Source organism: Castor canadensis, chromosome 7 (assembly GCF_047511655.1).
Source record: "Castor canadensis chromosome 7, mCasCan1.hap1v2, whole genome shotgun sequence".
Lineage (NCBI taxonomy): Eukaryota > Metazoa > Chordata > Mammalia > Rodentia > Castoridae > Castor > Castor canadensis.
Window position 1 is genome coordinate 90,035,413 of NC_133392.1, and position 20,676 is coordinate 90,056,088.

Consider the following 20,676-nt stretch of genomic DNA (forward strand, 5'->3'; position numbering starts at 1 on the left):
AAAGGTTAAATTGGGGAAGAATTATATTGTATTGATGAGAGAACTGAAAGCTATAGTAAAAGCAGTCTAGAACCTATGTTTCATTATTTTGTTAATATAAATTTACTTTTGTAGCATACTTTTACGTTTTTCCTTGCAGGGTCTCAAAGGACATCCAGGGCTCTCTGGACTCCGTGGTGAGCAAGTAAGTACTCTTATATTCACTAGTAAAAAAGACATCCTTTTTTTTTTTTTTTTTTTTTTTTTTTTGTCTTTCTTTTGAAAAAGACATCCTTGACGGGATTCTTTGGAGAGGTTATTTTCCCCTACCTTTTCACTTTTTCTTCTCCATGATTTACATTCAACTTAATGCAAGACAATCTTTGATTGATTAGCAGTAGTTTTGTTTAAAAATTTTAATAAATAATATTTCACTGTTCACTTTCACTATTTGCCTAACATGTTCCAAAATAGTACTTCTTAACCTTCTGTGGTTCATAGGCTCCTTTGAGAATGTCAGAAATGCTGCAGACTCTTTCCCAGAAAATATATGTATACACAAATACCTGAGTTTTTGTATAATTTCAGGGGCTTATCTGTTCACTAAAGCCTAATCTATAGCCGTTACTTTCCTTTTTCTTGCATAAGGAAATGCAAATAAAATTTAATGACAACCAAATTAGAATAGTACATATATCATGTTCCTAGTTCATACTCACTACTTAAAAGCCAAAACAGTTTTGGAGATACTTAGTTTTTGATCATGTTATTGCTTTTCTCTCCCACCAGAAAATAATAGATCATTATAACATAGGCTAAACTAGAGTCACATTTCTTGTTTTCAATGCCAGTATGAATGAAACAGTGGAAAGGGTAGATGAAACCAACTAAGGTGATGGAAACCATTATTCACTATTCAGCAAAGAGCCTCAGGAAGTCCTCAAGGGACCTTCAGGAAGAGTGAAGTTTGACCCCTGAGGGATCAAAAAACAAAAAGCAAAACAAAGCCAATTCTTTCCTTCAGGCTGAGTACGAAAGTGCTGAGTCTCTGAAGCACAGTTTTTCAACATTACTAATTACACAGCCAGCAAAGCAACATATGTATCTGTAACAGGTGCAGTCTTGGTTTCGTCAAGATCATATAAGTGTTGAAAAGCATTTGAACATTTATGGAGAAAAAATATGAGAAGGTTGGTACAAACTAGTCTCTGGGGAGAAAAATAAATCCCTAGAATACTGCTTTGGCAGAAATGTGTGGATTCCTATGAAGGAAACCTGAGACTTCACAAGTCAGAGAAAATTTGGCCTTGCATCAGAACTGACCAGTTCCCATACAACTGGTCCATTACCCAGCTCTTTTAGTGTACATGTTACTAACATTTCTAGGAGTCTAAAATCAGTTTTAAAGACAGGAAAATATATATTTTGGAGTTCTTTCTATTTTGTTTGTTTCTGGAAGAGTCAAAGTTTGTATTAACTTGGAGAAGCAACTAAAATAATTTTGCATTTTAAGTGTGAAAATATTGTGGACATATATAACTGATTTGCTGAAAGACTTTATTTCTGGAAAATTTGTAAATGGTCAGCAAACATTTAGAAAAGCAATTAAATCATCTGTGTGAATTCTAGTAATAAGAGTTGCTTTAGCTACTTGGAAGGCTGAGATTGGGAAGATCCTGGTTTCAGGTGAGTCTGGGCAAACAGTTAGTGAGACCCCATCGCAACCATTGCTGGGCATGGTGGACACATCTGTCATCCCAAGCTATACAGGAGATGGGGCATGGTGGTGTGTGCCTGTCTGTAAGCATAAATAGGAGGAACACAATTCTTCTGTTTTACACTTCCTGCCTCTGTTGCTAGGATGACAGACATATGCCACCACACTCAGCTTTTTTTCCATTGAGATGGGGTCTCACAAACTTTTTTGCCTGGATTGGTGATTCTTCAGACCTCAGTCTTCTGAGTAGCTAGGATTTATGGGTATGAGCCTGATCAGCCCTCCCACTTTTAAAGATATTCTTACACATTGTCCTATTTACTCCACACAATGATCTCATGACCTAGTTATTGTAATTCTATTTACGAATGAGAAAACTGAGATTATATAGAGAAAACCTATAGTAACCATGCTAGGATTCTGAATAAAGTCCAGTGAATTCCACATGGGTGTCTTAATGCTTTGAATGTGAAGTGAGATTGGGGCAGGTTTCCTAATTTCCTAATCCTAATTTCTCAAAGGGCTAGTGATACAACTTTATCTCTTCCAGACAATCTACAATTTGAGTGTTTCACCTTTTTAAAAAATCCCTTTTTAAGTGCAAAGGGATTGAGTCCAATTGTTTCTTTTGAGTTTCTGTGGTTGTCACAGTGATTTTAGGGTATGATTGGCCCAAAATATGCCATATAATGACTATGCTGAATGCTTACTTGTTTTCGTTATTTAATGCTATTCTAGTATACCAGAATTTAGACAGTGAGTGGAATTCTTTTGTGTTTTTCTCTGTATGGCTAGAATGTGTTAGACTCTACATTTGAAAACCCACTGAAAATCAGATTTTACTTATGACCTAAAGCAGATTTGCTCTCTATTGAGATCAGTTAATCAAGTTTGACTAGGAATTAGGTTAGAAAAAGGGATGGTGGTCTACCTCAGAGGATAGGGACAAAGGACTAGTCATTTTTATTATCTCTTTTTCAAACAATAAGCAAGAAATGGACATTACATGTAAGGTCCCTGGAACACTCTCCACTATTTTTATCATTTAAGTTAAATAAAGGCAGTTGAACACACATTCTCTGGCATTTCCTTCATACAAGAATTGTTTAAGAAACCTAAATTCTAACTATACTGATGAATGATTGAGTGGCTAATATACCAATGAAAGAAAATGGTAGAAAAGAAAGGCAGATATTTAGTTTCACTTTTCCACCAGTTCTGCAGCAGGTTTCTTTTCTTATGCTTTTGAGTGTCTACAACATTTACTTGAGCAAACCTTGTTTTAAATCAAGAATACAAAATTGCCAATTCCAAATGAGTTTAATGTCTATCTAAGTCAGTTTGTGCTGCTCTAACAGAATAGCCACCACAGACTAGGGTGGCTTGTAGACAATAAATTTATCTTTCACAATTCTGGAGGCTGAAGTCTGAGATCAGTACACCACCATGGTTGTGTTCTGCTGAGGACCCTCTTCTAGGTTATAGATCACTAACTTCTTCTTGTATCCTCACATGGTATAGAAAGAGGGCTAACTAGCTATCTAATCACTTCTTTTACGGGCTTTAGGCCTATTCACGAGGGCTCCACCCACATGACCTACTTACCTCCCAACGGTAGTGCCTCCTAGTAGACCATTAAGTTTAGGATTTCAGCATGTGAATTTTGGGGGTCAGGCATTCAGAGTTAGCATCATCAAATTTTCTGTGTGAATTTCAGGTATACCCATGTCATGATAAATATATTTATCACTTAATACCTATTTACTTAATCAGACTTGCTATAAAAATACATTTACCTTAGGAGGAAGAAGAGTTTGGTTTTTTTTTAATTATTCATTTATTCACATGTGCATACATTGTTTGGGTCATTTCTTCCTCTTGCTCCCATTCCCACCCTCTCCCCCACCCTCCCTTTCAGGCAGAACCTGTTCTGCACTTTTCTCCAGTTCCGCTGAAGAGTAGAAATAAGCAATAATAAGAAAGACATAGCATTTTTGCTAGTTGAGATAAGGACAGCTAGCATTGCTTTCATGTACAAATGTGTTACAACCCAGGTTGATTCATCTCTAACTGGTCTTTACACTGGTTCCTGATCCCCTTCTCGTGTTGACCTCTGTCATTTTAAGGTTTCTGTATTAATTCCTCTGGAGTGGGGACATTAAATGGTTTCATGTTTTGGGTTTTTTATCTAACCCCATAACTCCTGTATATGTTCTCCCCTTGTCATGTAACCCAAATCCTACAACATTGCTGTATTTGCCCTTGATCTAAAGACTGCATATGAGGGAGAACATATGATTTTTTGGTCTTCTGAGCCTGTCTGACCTCGCTCAGAATGATGTTCTCCAGTTCCATCCATTTACTTGCAAATGATAAGATTTCATTTTTCTTCATGGATGAGTAAAATTCCATTGTGTATAAATGTATGATAAACCTACAGCCAACATCATAATTAATGGTGAAAAACTGAAATCATTTCCCCTAAAATCAGGAACAACACAAGGGTGCCTACTATCCCCACTCCTTTTCAACATAGTACTGGAATTTCTAGCCAGAGCAATTAGGCAAGAAGAAGAAATAAAAGGAATACAAATAGGTAAAGAAACTGTCAAAAAACCCCTATTTGCAGATGATATGATTCTATACCTTAAAGACCCAAAAAACTCTACCCAAAAACTCTTAGACACCATAAATAGTTATAGCAAGGTGGCAGGATACAAAATCAACTTACAAAAATCACTAGCTTTTCCATATACCAACAGGAACAAACTGAGAAGGAATATATGGAAACAATTCCATTTACAATAGCCTCAAAAAAAAAATCAAATACCTAGGAGTAAACCTAACAAAAGATGTGAAAGACCTCTACGAGGAGAATTATAAACCCCTGACTGGTTTTGAAGTTCACTGCCCTTCTTAGTCTTCTGAGGCTCGTGCTTGGACAGTTGAGGGATGTTGCAGGATGATTGAGATAAGGAGTTACTAAGAAATGCATCAGATCTTCCTCTAGAATAAATATTTGCTTTAGTCACTAACAAGGGGTTTTTCTATCCTAGATTTGTCATTATTAATTATCAGTGTTTCATTTAAAACCCTAACTTAACAGTTTTATTTATTTTTGTTAAGTAATTTTGGGTCATTTTCCTTCAAATGATGATTTCAGTAAGATAAGCAATGTTCAGGACTCTTAAATTTATGGGAAAAAAATCTTTCCATACTTGGATGTTATAAATGCACCAAATTTATTTCCTTGGACCTCCTTTGGATTTTTTCTGTTGTTTTATTTATCTTATTTTTCATTTCAGGGACTTCCTGGATTCACTGGTAATATTGGCTCACCTGGCTACCCTGGCAGGCAGGTGCAGTAACTATATTTACACTTTTCCTTTTATATTCATCCTCATTAATATATTGTATGCTTTGATTCTCAGAATTAATGTAAATAACAATTGGCTTACTTTTATCAAATGATGAAGTACTTACAGAGAAATGATTTCAAAATCAACACTGTAAAAATCCTTCAAAGATGTGACTGCCAAAAGTCTTGTTTGAAATGGGAGTGGGACTTTTAAACCTTTGAGGTGATGACCACTGGTCTCTTCAAACGGCCTCATGCTGATTTTACAGTCAAAAATGAAGTAAGAGTAAGGGTGAGGGCTCTTTTTAATAACCACTATTTCTTAGTAAGACATAATGAAGTATAATTATTATGTATTACATAATAATGTAATGCATATTCCACTATAAAATACTTTTATCTAAACTGATTTCAGTTTTTTGTATGCTGTGTAGAAATTTCATTGTAATAATTTCACGTGTATCCCCACTAATTTCTAATTTTCTCTTGCTATTTCTTATACATTGATAATAGAGCAAATTTTCCTTCTTAGGTTTTCATAAATTGGTTATTTGTAAAATTAATTAAATATAGAAAGCCGCATTTCTGTCCTTTTTCTCAAGAATGAGGAAAATCAGATGAAATTCCATTTTTAGGCATTCAAATATATGTGGAGGTATTATGTATTATACACTTATCATCAACTGATTATACATGTTGTCTTAAAAATAAAATATGAACATTTATACATATGGACCATAATTCAAAGTTTATAAAATATTCAACTTTTAAAAAATTTATTGAAATATATTTTTTAGTAAGTTAGTTAGAAGTATTTAAAACACAGATGGCTTTCTAATGAGAAATAATTTGGGGAAAAATTTTCTTGTATCTGACAATATGTGTTAATGTACTATAGATAGATAACTAAAATATTTGTCTATAGATTATATCCAATATTTCTTTTGGTTCTGAAATTCTAAAATTCCTTGACCATTTGTAATCCTTTTTGGGTATAGAGTTCTGAGTCGTATAGTTTTGAAAAACGATGCCTCTTTATAATTTTATCAATGTATGTGTTATTAATGCTTTAAAAGTACTGTAATAGGATGACAATGTCTTTTGTCCACACTAGGGTTTAGTTGGAGCAGAAGGTAACCCAGGTCCTAAAGGTATACGAGTAAGTAAACATGTTCATCACTTTGTTAAGCATGCTTGCATAAAATTAGAACAAAATATCCAAAGTACTTACCATATTTATACTTTTTTGGAGCTTTGAATTTTATTCATGTTTTGTATGAAAAGAATACACTTACTATTTTCATTTTTATAGCCACAGAAAATAGTCTGGTAGTGGTAGGTTTTGTCTCATTACTTTCTATTAATTTCTAGTTCTTAGTTAAATGTCTGATGTGTTATAATGTACTCTATAAACATTTGTAGTATAGGCTAGGCATGGGGTACATGCTGTAATTCCAGCTACTTGGAAGGCAGAGATAGGAGGATCAAGGTCCAAGGTTGACCCAGGCAAAAGTACAAGACCCTATCTGAAAAACAAACAAAAAGCGAAAGGACTGGGGTGTGTGGCTCAAGTGGCAGAGTTGCTTGCCTAGCAAGTATGAGGCTTTGAGTTCAATCCCCACTGCTGTGAAAAAAATATACAGCATTATTTTTATATGAATATGTACAAACCTAAAGAATAATGCTGAAAATAAAAGTGCTAAAGAAATTCATAGTAAAGGCTGAGATAATTTTATGACCCAGAAGTCTTTATAACTGTCAGAAGAAAGAAAACTTCTGCAAAAAAGGAAATAAGCTTATCATATCAAGAACATCACATTCCACTTCTAAACCATTAAAGGAAATGTTAGCCACTTTTAATCACTAATGCACAAAAAATACTACTATATATACAGTGTCCTACAAGTTAAAAATCAAAGCTGATTCTAAGACAATTTAGTAAAAGTAAACTAAAATTTTGTTTTAAAAATTCTCTAATTTTAATAGCTATTTTCCTGAGTCTACATTTTGTCTTTTATTGTCAAAAATAATTTTAGAAATAAGTAAAGCATAAAGTATTTAAATAGTATAACAATAATGATGTTTTCCATTTTTAAAATTGTTAAACATTTTCAGCTTCTTTGCTATGTATTTTCTCCTTTATTTTGCCATGAGTTCTGTGAATTAAAACAGGTCTAGCATCCCCATTTTACAGACAAGCAAACAGCAAGCTCAGGAATTTGGCTTTGACAGTTATTGGTGGCTAGAACTAGAACCAAGCCACCTGTAGCTCTATACTGCTTCTACTACACTATATTGTCTTTATCCTTGCATTAAGCAAAAATATAATGGGGAAAACTCATTTTTTAAATTAGAAATTGCACTGAAATCACAGGTTTGTGTGAATTCAGGACAGAAGAAGAAATCAGTGGTGAAGAGCGTAGATAGTTGGGCTAGAAAGGCTACTGTACCTTTTTTGTAGTCCCTCTGTTGATAGCTTTGTGACTTTGGTTGTCATTTCCTCCCATGTATAATTTTTCTTATGAAATGCTAATAATGGAACTTACCTTTCAAGTAGTTGTGTGAACTAAGTGAGATTAGCATTCTTAAATAAAGCACAGAGCCTAGTATATAGCATGCACTTACTACCCAGATTCTATAATTATTATTTGAATTTGAGTGTCTTTTGTATATGAGCTAATAACTCCAAAATATGAGTGCAAGACATATTTGGCTCTGTGCAGCTTGCTTCTCCTGCATTTTCTCATCTTGCATCAGTGATTCATACAACATTATAAATTCTTCATTATATCATTTGGGTACTGTATTATACATATACATTGTTTCCTATTAGTATTAAAAATTGTTGTCTGGGCTTTAATTCTTTTATATTGTACTTTTACATTTTGACAGCCAGCTTTGTAAAGGCATTTTTAAAAATCACAGGTCTAATACTTTTTGTGTGATTAAGCCTGCCATTAGTCAATTTAGGAGATCATAACAAAAATAATAAATAGTTAATTATCTTTCACATAGAAATTTATACATTATGAAGACATCTTCAAATTTTTATACTTTTTATCTTGAAATTTTTCCTTTGGGAATGTAAGTGGAATCAGGAGAGTATTTCACATTCACAAAATGTCTCAAATGTAGACTTTTCACATTAACTTCAAATCTGGTTTAAAAAGACAAAAATCACAGTAATATACTCACAGGACTATTAGATTTTAAAGATCTCATTTGTATCCTATTATTGGGCAGTACTATAAGTTATGCATTGTATATGAATATTTTTATGAGTCATCTAATAGATTATCTTTTGACTGGTACAGTTACTTGATTGTGTTTGTGGTATTAAAAGAATTACTATGTAAATGTAAACATTAATATAGACCATGATTTTTTTCACCCTCCTTTGACTTTTTTGTTGTAATAATATGCTAAATACCCTAAAAAGTAGAAGTATGTTAAGGCCTCTCCTGACCTTCTTAGTGGTTTTGCTGGTGACAAGAAATTGTCTCTTTGTGGCTCTATAACCTTTAATTCAAGAAACCTAAACATATGTATTGTTATTTTATTAGTCAGCTCTGTTACTATGATAAAATAGCTGAGATAATCAAGTTATAAAGAGGAAAGGTTTGCTTTAGATCAAAGTTTTGGAGGCTCCAGTGAAAGGTTTAGTCCTGCTGTTTGAACCTGTGGTGAGGCAGGAGTGCATGATAGAGCAAAAATCCAGGAAGCAAAAAAGAGAAAGCAAAGGACCAGGGTCCTATAATCCCCTTCAAGGACACTTCCCCAGTGACCTAAGGGCCTCTCAAAAGATCCACTGCCTCCCAGGAGACCAGCCTAGGGGATTTACCTTAAATACACGGGAAGGAAGGCAGGTTCATATATTCTGCAGAATACAAGGGAGTTCCTGGTGTCTTGCCTTGTCAAGAATATTCCTCTGGCTTTCACCCTCAGGAGCAAAATTTCTCAAAGCTCTTATTCCAAGCTACTTAGAGATGGCTTGACATGGTTTCCTTTTTCAATTGTAGTAAAATGTACGTCACAGAAAATTTGCCATGTTTAGTCATCCGTTCAGTACCATTAAATACATTCAGATTGTGGAACCATCTCCAATCTCAAAGCCTTTCTTCAACTAAGTAAACTAAAACTATACTCATTAAACAACTGCTCCCCCCTATCTCTGCCCTGACATTTGCCACTCTGCTTTTTTGTCTTTATAAAGTCATATAAGTAGAATAATACAATATCTATCCTTTTGCGACTTGTTTATTTCACTTAGTGTAATTGTCATCGAGGTTTGTCTATGCTGTATTATAATTCCTTCAGATGTCAGATGTTGTGTCATACCTATGACATGTCAGAATTCCTTCCTTTTTTAGGCTGAATTCTCTCCCATTGTATGTGTATTCCATACTTTATGAATCTCTTCATCTGTTGCTGAATATTTGGGTTACTTCCACCTTTTGACTATTGTGAATAATGCTACTATGACTATACAGATAACATTTACTTTTTTAATGCCTAAATTATTTAGTGTTTATTACTGTAGAAGCATTTACTCCAAAGTGTCTAATTCAAAATAAATAGGCTTTCTTTAGAACTTAGTCAAAATGGCCTCCTGTATTGTATCTCTGCTTCAAATTCTTTCATAGCTTGGCATTTCTCTGTATCCATAAAACCATTCTTTTTCCATCCCCACTTCAATCTTTCTCTAATCCTCTTTATTTTGTTTCTCCTCAGAGCTCTAATCTACCCTTTAGGCTTCAGATATATGTCTTTCAAATCTTTTCTGTCTCCATGGGGCTTTTTTGTGAGCCCCACATCTCCAATGTCTTGTCAAGAAAGTTAAAGTTTATGTCCCAAAATGACCACAGATCAAAATGAGTAACAAAGGTCATTGTTTCTACCAAACACAGCTCCTCTATTTGTTTTTCACTATTTGCCTATCAATCTCATTACAAACTTTAGAATCATCTTTGCAGTGATCCTTAGAAACAGATACAAACATCTGTTGACCCATGGAAATCCACATAATTTTATAAACTATGAATTTGGTTATATAAAAAGTACACCTAATTTTTTTTATAAATATAAAACAATATAAATTTCTGCACTGCAGTATTGAAGACCCATCCATATCTGGCCCCTTTGACCTTTTCTTCCCTAACTTCTTGCCCCCAACCACACTGAACAATTTAAAAGGATTTACATATGCTATGTCATTCATTCTAATTAATTAATTGATTAATGGTGCACTGTTAGTCTTTCCTTTCCCTTAAGACTCAGTTCAAATGTTGCTTCCTTAGTAAAGCAATGTTAATTTTCTCTTTAGGTAAAGTTGGTCATTCTGCTGCCAAAGTTCACATTTTATTTTGTATTTATCTTATCACCTATTAAATAATCATATCACAATTGTTTTATGATATTGTAATTATTTATTTGTATGACCCACTTTTCTAATCTATGTAATTATTGAGGACATACTATAAATTATTGAGGACACACAATGAGTGCTAAAATAATGTTTGTTGACTCAGTGATTCAAACCCATAATCCTTCAAACCTGGACCATTGGATGCACAAGAGCCTTCTAACAGGTTTTCTTAAATTCAGTGTTTTGTATCGTAGATATAGTCTGTATCTTACCAACATATTAATATTTTGGAAATACATTTTGCATGACGGTGCATATCCGTAATCCCAGCTACTTGGGAAATGGAGGCAGGAAGGATTGTGAGTTCAAGGCCAGCCAGGGAAAAGATAGAGAGACCTTGTCTCAGTACCGCACACACTCACATAAATGGAAATACAGCTTGATATCAGGGGACTATCATACTCTCATAGTCAGTAGCTTCCATTTATCCAAAACGTAAACTCTGATATTGTCAGCCTGAATTTCAAGGTCCTTATTATAGCCCCTAAACTACCTCATACTTTGTATAATTGATGAAATAGTTTGCCATAGTTAAGATATAACTAAAAGTATGTTAGGATAAAGTGCCTTGCTTTGTTGTTTATCTGTGTCTCTTGCTTCTCAAACTAGATTGGAATCTTCCTAAGTGTAGGATGGGTCTTTGGTATTCTCTAAAGCATCTTACACATTAAAATGTAATCAGTTACCATCTATCAACACTCAGTGTTTGTTACTGTTTACAAAGACTCCCTATTATGTCTGCTTACTCTAGCTGCTCTTCTAGGAGTGTTCTTTCTCCAGCCTCTGTTTGTCAAAGTTTTACTTACTCTCTAGAACTATCTCAAGTGCCAGCTTCCTTCAAAACCTCCTTCTGTTGCCAATGCCTCCTACTACATTGGCATGGAACTCTTCCTCTTTACTTCTTGTAGTCCTTTGATATCTCCTTTCTGCCTCACATTTGTGTGTGTGTGTGTGTGTTTTCTGCCTGCTATAAAATTCAGCAAAGGAAAGGATTTGGTCTTGATGATTCTTTGTTAGCTGCCATGTATTAAGTTACATTCCCTACATTTTTTTCAATGAAAATGGTTGATCTGTAATTTCTTGAAGAAAAGCAAGAAGGCAAGGGAAGTTAGTCATATTTTAAATCTTAAAATTCAATCTTACTATAAGTAAGATTTTAAGTACTTCCACTTAGAATTATTTGTACAGGTGAAAATTCAAATGAAATAATCCAAAGATTATTTTCTTGTTTTAAGGGTTTCATTGGTTCCCCTGGAGAAGCAGGACAGCTGGGGAATGAAGGAGAAAGGGTAAGCTGATGTCCTTCTGATATTATTTTTAAAGTGATCTGCTTTTGATAATGTGTAATAGGAGCCAAAGTTCAGATGTCAGGGAGATAATCTTACTGAATGAGCAAGCTATGTTTAATAAAAACCACCTTCCAGGTATATTGTTAGATGCTCTTAAATCTTACTGAATTTTTATAAGGAAGTAGCATGGCATGTACATATATGACAATTATACATTTTAAGTTCAATGTTTAAACATACATATTGAAATATAATTAAGATATTTTTACTTTAGAATTAATTTATCTTTAAATCAAATATGAATTCTAAACAGGTCATGTATTTTGCCATATAATGTACAAAGAATTTAGTCTCAGGAGATACATTTTTGTTTTATTTAACCATGGGACAGTTACTCATTAGCACAGCTACCTTTGAATAAAGGTAGACTCTTTGCACAGTGGTTAGTTATACTTAAGCTGATTAATCAAGGTACTGAGTTCTGGCCTTGCAATTTTGTCTTGTCTAGTTTTCAGTGTTATATGCAGCTCAGTTCTTTCAATTTGTGTTCCTTTATTTAGACATAGCATTAATTGAAAAAAATAGAGTTAAATGATATCAGCATATTGTTACAGAATTTGAAATTAAAGAATCATATTCAGAATTTAGCTTTCTAGTCCCTCATTATGAGAATGCAGTTCAGGTCAGCAATTTTCATTTCTGGAAAGTGAAAGTGATTTTTATAAATGAAATGAACCAGGTTATTCTTTACTAAATGTATTTTTCAAATAGATAGTGTTATAAATACACTTGGGGTACAAGAGTATTGCCTAAGGAATGAAAACACAAACTCAAAAGAAACTTGGCAAGGCAAAATTTTACTTCTGCAGAAGGGCATGCTATAGACAGAGTCCAGTAAGCAGCAAACGTGCAGAGTGGGAAGTCCACTCAGTTTTCATCTCTAACACAGGTCTGCCCCTCACCCTGATGGACAGGTTTGGCTAATTTGAAAAGGGAGCACTTGGGGTAAGGGGACCTTGGGGCAGGAAGAACAAGAAGATTATTTTGGGCATTATTCAACTTAAGCAAGCAATTGAGATTAGGACACCTGGTAATAACAGGAACATATTCAGTTAAGAAAAACAGCCCTTTTGTTTGATCACAGGAACTGTTCAAGGTCAAACAATGTTTCATAAAGCATGCAGGCAGCAATTTGGGGAGGTTAGCTGGCATCTACACAATGATAGTTATATTATACAGTAACTCCTATGACAGAAAAGACCTGACTTTAGTTGATTCTTACAATAGTTTTTTGAGTGATAAAATCAAACCACATTTTCTTGCAATTACTTACGTATGTACCTGCAGTGAAGAAATCTTCAAAGAGTTTAAATATGCTGGAGTTACAATTAAAATACCCAGTCTTCTTTGGTGAGATTAGATGACGATTTTCCTTTCATGAACCTAGCAAGTCACTTCATTCAATAGCAAAAATATCTTCAGTATAACACAGCAGATTAGTTACTTAACCTTCATGTGATATAGCAGACTCATAGATGATATATACCATCTATCATGCAAAGAATTAAACTGCCTCTTCTTGACCCAAAGGATGATATTCGGTTTACCTTGTTAATAACCCTGCTGCTTATGATGCAGTTCTTTTCTGGCATGGATTTTTTTTTTTTTATAAATTGTATAACAAATCAAAATTGTATATCCTTGCAAAATGTTGTCATCTTGGACTGAAGAGTCTTAAACCCAGTGTTGACCTTGGCCATTGGCAGACACGGTACTGTAGTCACATGCACTTGTTTTGACCAGTCTATATGAAAATACCAAGATCTGTTTCAACACATAAATGTAAGACCATTTCATGAAACTGTGCTATCATGCTATGTCCTGATATCATTTGTCTACATCAAACTCTCATTGAAACCATAAATGGTAGAGCTAACTGGATGTTGTTATGCTATACAACATAGATACAAAAAAGCAGAAAAAATAATAACCCCTGAAAACAGAAAATAAAAAAATCCTTTCTGTAAGTCAACAATGTAAACATGCATGCATGTAATATATACGTATATATACACACACATACGTGAAATATATATACATATATATATGAAAATGCTTATATAATTTTGTCTGCATTGTTCTTAGGTTTCTTGGGTGATTTAGAGAAGGTAATAAAATTTACTTTAAAATGAAACTTGGCCATGTTACGTACATTTACATAAAGTTTTAATGAAATGAGTTCTTGTCCACCTGTGAACCTTTTGTTGATAATCAGAGAGACATGAGTATTAAACACTGTGGACCTGAAAGTAAACAGATTATTTCAACTAATGGTATTTTTTGATGTATCTATATGTCCCAAGCTACATGGTTCTGATATATATTTTTTCTTTTCCCTCCCTTCTTCCCTCTCTTCCTCCCTCCCTGCCTCCATTTTCCTTCTCTTCCTTCTTCTTTCCCTCCTTTTCCTCCTTCCTTCCTTCCTTTTTTCCTTTTTTGGCATGGGATCTCACTATGTTGCCCAGGCTGGCCTCAAATTCCAGGGCTTAAACAATACTCCTGCCTCAGCCTCCTGAATAGCTGGGGATATAGGTGCATACCACTATGCCTGGCTGTGATAGATTTTAAGAGTAAGGTCTCTGAGGCTTCTTAGTGACTACAAGTTTCAAAGTGATTATATTAAGTAGTATGCTTTAGATAGCAACTAATTAGATAGCTCCCCTCAAACTTGCTTTAAAATTAGGAAATTTTAATAATAGTGTTGGCATAGCAGATGATTTGTTGAATGGTTTCATATATATACATATGATATGTACACACATACATACACACATGTATATACATATATACACATATCTAAACATATACACACACATGCATATATATGCACAAGATACCTTGAAAATATTTCATATGAATTAATGTTGGGTTTTTTTGGTAGCACTGGGGGTTTGAACTCTGGGTCTTACACGGTAGCACTCTACCACTTGAGCTACTCCACCAGCCTTGTATTTACTTCTTTTTTTTTTTCCAAACATAAATCTTATTTTATTAGCAATTATAGTAAGTATAAGTGGACTGAACACTGCAATTCAAAAGCAGAAGTATAAGAGTGTTGAAAGAGTGATCCAACTTTTTATATCATATGAGGGATATTTGAAATTAAATAGAACAAATAAATTGAAAGCAAAAAAGACAACTGGAGTGGCTAGGGTAATTATGATAATTATCACAAAAAAAGACTTAAAAGCAAAAAATTACTAGTCATAAGAAGGATATTTAAAAGTAAAAATGGGTCAATTCAATGTAAAGACATAAAATTTGCAAATATAATAACAGAACCCCAAAATGTATAACACAAACATGACAGAATTGAATGCGAACATAGATAATTCTAAAATTACTCGAATTTGAATTTACTTCTTTACTGCCTATAAAACCCAAAGATATAGGTACAATTATTATTCTCACTGTTGCTGAAGAAAATGAGGCATACACAGAGAAAGTAACTTTTCTTACACTAAACGTAGGTAGTATAAGCAGTCAAGATTTGGACATGCATAGTCTGGCTCAAAAGCTTAGGTAGTTCTATGCTCTCCTACATGTTACAGGACCAAAAATTCATAGGCTAGGTGGGATCTGTGTCCAAGATGATCTTGAACGAAGTGATGTCATCTTTCTCTCTGCCTTGCCTTTCCCAGTGTTGACTTCACCCTAGGACTGATTACCCGGAACAGAGAGGAAGACAGAGAAGGGGGTCTTCTTTTAGATATGGGAATAGCATTTTTCTGTTGTATCATTATTGATATTGCCTATTTCTGGACAAATAATTGATCACAAGGTCAGGATCCCATTTGGATGTATATAGGGTGGATTCATGAATAAAATTAGAAATCTGTTTTGAAGGAGGAAATGCGATGTTTCTGTTACATGAATATATTGGAGATTTTCTGAACACCACACTAATGAAACAGTTTATTCATGTCTTTGGTATACTTCACTAATTTATACTTGAGAAAACAAAATCTGCACTATCTAACTCATTTGTTGAGCAAATATTTGCTTTTTACTTTTCTATATTCTAGGGCATTCCTGGGATCCGTGGAAAGATGGGTATTAAGGGAAGACAGGTAACTTGATTTTTCTTTCTTAGAGTTCAGTGTTGAGTAATATAATTTTTCTCACATTATTAAAATACAGATGCATTTTTTGCTTTTGTTGTTGTCATCCATAATCTATCTCATTCAACAGAGTTTAATTTTTGCCACTTTACGGTATATCAAATACTACTAGAGAATGCAAAGGAAATTTTAGGTTTTAAAATAACTCTAAATGTAATGAATGATATCTAAAACCCATTTATTTGGATGGAACTGGAGAACATCATTCTGAGCGAGGTTACCCAGGCTTAGAAGACCAAAAATCGTATGTTCACCCTCATATGCAGATTTTAGATCTAGGACAAATACAGCAATGTGGTTGGACTTGGATCACATGACAAGGGGAGAGCACATATGGGAGATATAGGAATACGTAGAAAACCCAAAACATGAAAGCTTTTGATGTCTGCACTCCAGAGGACCTAATACAGAAACCTTTAAGTGACAGAGGTCAACATGAGAGGGGGATCAGGAACCAGTGTAAAGATCAGTTAGAGATGAATCAACGTGGGTTGTAACACAGTTGTACATGAAAGCAATGTTAGGAATCTCTCTGTATAGCTATCCTTATCTCAACTAGCAAAAACGCTTTGTCTTCCTTATTATGCTTATGTCTTCTCTTCAACAAAGTTAGAGATAAGGGCAGAACAGGTTCTGCCTGGAAGCGAGGGGAGGAGGGGGGAAAGATGGGAGCAGGGAGGAGGGGAGAAGGATGGGGGCAGGGAGGAGGGGAGAAGGATGGGGGCAGGGAGGAGGGGAGAAGGATGGGAGCAGGGAGAAGGATGGGAGCAGGGAGGAGGGGAGAAGGATGGGGGCAGGGAGGAGGGGAGAAGGATGGGGGCAGAGAGCAGGGGGGAGAAATGACCCAAACAATGTATGCACATGTAAATAAATGAATAATAATGAAATAAAATAAAATAAAAAATAAAACCCATTTACTATGCCAGTGGAAAAAAACTCTTATCTCCCTGTTAGGGTTCTAATGTTACAGAAAATCCATGAACAACTTAAAACACTATTTCAACCTTCTCATGCATAATCAGATGTCCTAGAAGTTCAACCTCAGGTTCTAGAGTTTTGAAATTGCCTGCCAGTTGTTAGCTTAAAGACTAGTTTGGTACTACTTCTATTTTCAGATTTTAAAAAGTCAAGGAAATTGAATTTTACTAAGTAATACAGTAATTCCAGAAATGGGAAACTATTTTGACATCATTCAATACCTTATTTAACAAATGAGTAAACCATGGTCTAAAGGAGCAGCATCAGGTTGTCCTAGCTAATAAGATAACTGCTTTCCACTTGTGTTTTTATTATGATCTGAAGACATTTTTAAGGTAAGACATTCTGTACTATGTTGTGTCCTATATTATATGGGGAAAAAATTGAGTTTTCATAACTGTTTGCTTAAAATTTTGGTATGCCTGAATAAAATCTTAATCATAATGAAAAATGTGATGCAAATGTTTTGCAACTATAATTCTTCTAAGAATACAAATCTATTATAGAGGTATGTGTTTATATTTTCATTTTCTGTATTACTCACTGCTTAGAAGGCACATGATTATTTTTCATGATATTTAGGAAAAATGTGATAAAACTATTAAATTTTCACTTTGAAGGTTTTAAGATAAACTTACCAAACTTTCAAGAAATAAAAAGTAATCCAAACATTTTGTTTTCCTGCATTAATTAACTTGAAAGTCGGTCTTATAACAACTATAACCACAGAAACTGCCATTACTGTTATCATCATTCAGCTAAATACTTTATATGCTATTTTATTTACTTATACTTTATTATTCATAAGCATACTGATATTTTTTTTTAAAAAAAGGCTTCTGCTTCTTGGTAAAATGAAGTTAGGCAAATTATATTTTCAAGAAACAGATTGTTTGTTTCCTGAGTACAGATTTTGAGTCCTTTGGATGGCATTTGCCAAGTCTGCTTGTACCTTCCTAATGACCCAATTTGTTGCATTCTTTTTTTTTCTTGTCTTTTTTTTATTGTTGTTCTAGGTGGGATACATTGTAGAATTTACAAAGGTTCTTATTATGTATCAAATATATCATACTTGAATTCACCCCTTCCACTGCTCTCTTTCATCTTCCCTCCCCCAATTCCTGGAACAGTTTCAACATCACTTTTGCACTTACATTAATGTGTATACATTATTTTCATCATATTCATCCTCCTGCACCTTTCTCCACCAACTCCCCCTCCACCCCGCTGGAGCAGAACCTGTTCCTCCCTCCTGTTATCAGATTTTGTAGAAGAAAAAGCATAAAAGAATAACAAGAGAAACATGGCGTTTTTGCCAGTTTGAGATAAAGATAGCTATACAGGGAGAGTCTTTGTGTTGTTTCCATGCATATATGTATTACAACCTCAATTGGTTCATTTCTACCAGTCCTCTCCACTCCTTCCTAGTCTACTTCCCATGGTGGCCTCAGCCAGTTTAAGATTTCTATATTCATTCCTGTGCCTTGAGCACATCAACCTCATTCAAGTTTTTGGCTTCCTTCCCTTGCCCAATCCCTCCTGTGCGTGGCCTCCCCTTAGTGTGACCTGTGTCCAGTAATATTGCTGCATTTGTTTTATGTCTATTATCCACATATGAGGGAGAACATGTGACTTTTGGCCTTCCGAGTCTGACTAATCACTTAAGATGATGTTCTCCAGTTCCATACATTTACTTGTTAATGACAAAATTTCACTCTTCTTTGTGGCTGAGTAAAATTCCATTGTGTGTAAATAGCACAATTTCTTAATCCATTCATCATCAGTAGTGGGGCATCTTGGCTGTTTCCATAGCTTCGCTACTGTGAATAGTGCTGTAATAAACATGGGTGTACAGGTGCCTTTGTAGTAACCTAACTTACATTCACTGGGATATATCCCTAGGAGTGGTATTGCTGGATCATATGGAGGATTTTTAGTTTTTTAAGAAGCCTCCATATTGTTTTCCAGAGTGGTTGTACTAAGCTTACATTCCCACCAGGAGTGTATGAGGGTTCCTTTTCCCCAGCATCCTTGCCAACATTTGTTGTTGGTGGTGTTTTTGATGATGGCTGTTCTAACAGGGGTGAGGTAGAATCATAATGTGGTTTTGATTTTCATTTCCTTTATGGCCAGGGATAGTGAGCATTCTTCATGTATTTTTTTGCCATTTGGATTTCTTCCTTTGAAAAAGTTCTCTTCAGTTCAGTTGCCCATTTCTTTATTGGGTCATTGATTTTTTTGGAATTTAGTTTTTTATTATTATTATTGTTCATTTATTTACATTGTTTGGGTCATTTCTCCTCCCTGCCCTGCCCCCTCACCCCCCACCGAGTGTAGTTTTTTTTTTGAGTTCCATGTATATTCTGGTTATCAGTCCCTTGTCTGCTACATAGCTAGCAAAGATTTTCTTCCATTCTGTGGGTGGCCTCTTCAATTTAGAGAGCATTTCTTCTGTTGTGCAGAAGCTTTTTAATTTCATGTAGTCCCATTTGTCAGTCCTTTCTCTTTGTTGCTGAGCTACTTGAGTTCTACTGATGAAGTCACTGTCTGTGCCTATTGCTTTCAGTGTATTCCCTGCTCTTTATGGTACTAGCATCAAGGTTTCAGGTCTGATATCAAGGTCCTTAATCCACTTTGAGCTGATACTTGTACAAGGTGACAAATATGATCTAGTTTCAGTTTTCTGCAGGCAGATATCCAGTTTTCCCAGCAACATTTGTTGAAGAGGCTGTCTTTTCACCATCATAGGTTTTTGGTACCTTTGTCAAAAATTAGGTGGGTGTAACTGTGTGGATTCATATCCGGGTCCTCTATTCTGTTCCACTGGTCTTCATATTTTTTTTTGTGCCAGTACTATGCTGTTTTTATTGCTATGCTTTGTAATGTAGTTTGAAGTCAGGTATTGTGATACCTCCAGCATTGCTCTTTTTGCTGACTATTGCCTTGGCTATTCATGGTCTTTTGTGTATACAAATGACCTTTAGGGTAGATTTTTAAATTTCTGTGATGAATGTCATTGGGATTTTGATGAGAATTGCACTGAACATGTAGATAGCTTTTGGTAGTATAGCCATTTTTACTATGTTAATTCTGCCAATCCATGAGCATGGGAGATCTTTCCATTTTCTGTAGTCTTCTTTGATCTCTTTATTCAATGGTTTGTAGTTCTCCTCGAAGCAGTTATTCACATCCTTTAAGTTTATTCCTAGGTATTTGATTTTTTTTGAGGCTATTGTAAATGGAATTGTTTTCATATATTCTTTCTCAATCTGCTCATTGTTGGAGTATAGAAAGGCTATTGATTTTTGTAAGTTGATTTTGTACCCTGCTGCTTTGCTGAAGCTGTTTATGGCATCCAGGAATTTTTCAGTGGAGTTTTTCAAGTCTTTTAGGTAGAAGATCATGTCATCTGCAAATAGGGATAGTTTGGCTACTTCTTTACCTATTTGTATTCCTTTTATTTCTTCTTCTTTCCTTATTGCTCTGGCTAGGAATTCCAAGATTATGCTGAATAGGAGTGGGGATAGTGGGCACCCTTGTCTCATTCCTGACTTTAGAGGAAATGGTTTCAGTTTGTCCCCACTAAGTATGATGTTGGCTATAGGTTTTTCATATATAGCCTTTACATTTTAACCCTCATACACATACTCTAACAGAAATACTTCTCTATCACATGTCAAATTTCCAAAATAAAGATGAAGATCTAGGCCTTCTTAAAATTGACACTATGTCAGTCTAATCTTATTTAT

At 34.7% G+C, this 20,676-nt stretch overlaps 1 protein-coding gene across 10 annotated transcripts in view; it reads left to right on the top strand.

Annotated features, from left to right (window-relative positions):
- Positions 1-20,676, top strand: part of Col24a1 (collagen type XXIV alpha 1 chain) — a 353,893-nt gene that overhangs the window by 69,871 nt on the left and 263,346 nt on the right. For 8 of the 10 annotated variants that reach the window (XR_012449831.1, XM_074079547.1, XM_074079548.1 and 5 more), the window contains 5 exons: positions 140-184; positions 5,002-5,055; positions 6,169-6,213; positions 11,715-11,768; positions 15,854-15,898. Coding sequence is in view for 9 of the 10 variants with exons in the window: in XM_074079547.1 (XP_073935648.1) it covers positions 140-184; positions 5,002-5,055; positions 6,169-6,213; positions 11,715-11,768; positions 15,854-15,898 (243 nt within the window). In the remaining variant the exon portion in view is untranslated. Of the gene's footprint in view, positions 1-139; positions 185-5,001; positions 5,056-6,168; positions 6,214-11,714; positions 11,769-13,913; positions 13,937-15,853; positions 15,899-20,676 lie in introns of those variants that run through there. The other 2 variants (XM_074079550.1, XM_074079551.1) reach the window with 2 other exon arrangements.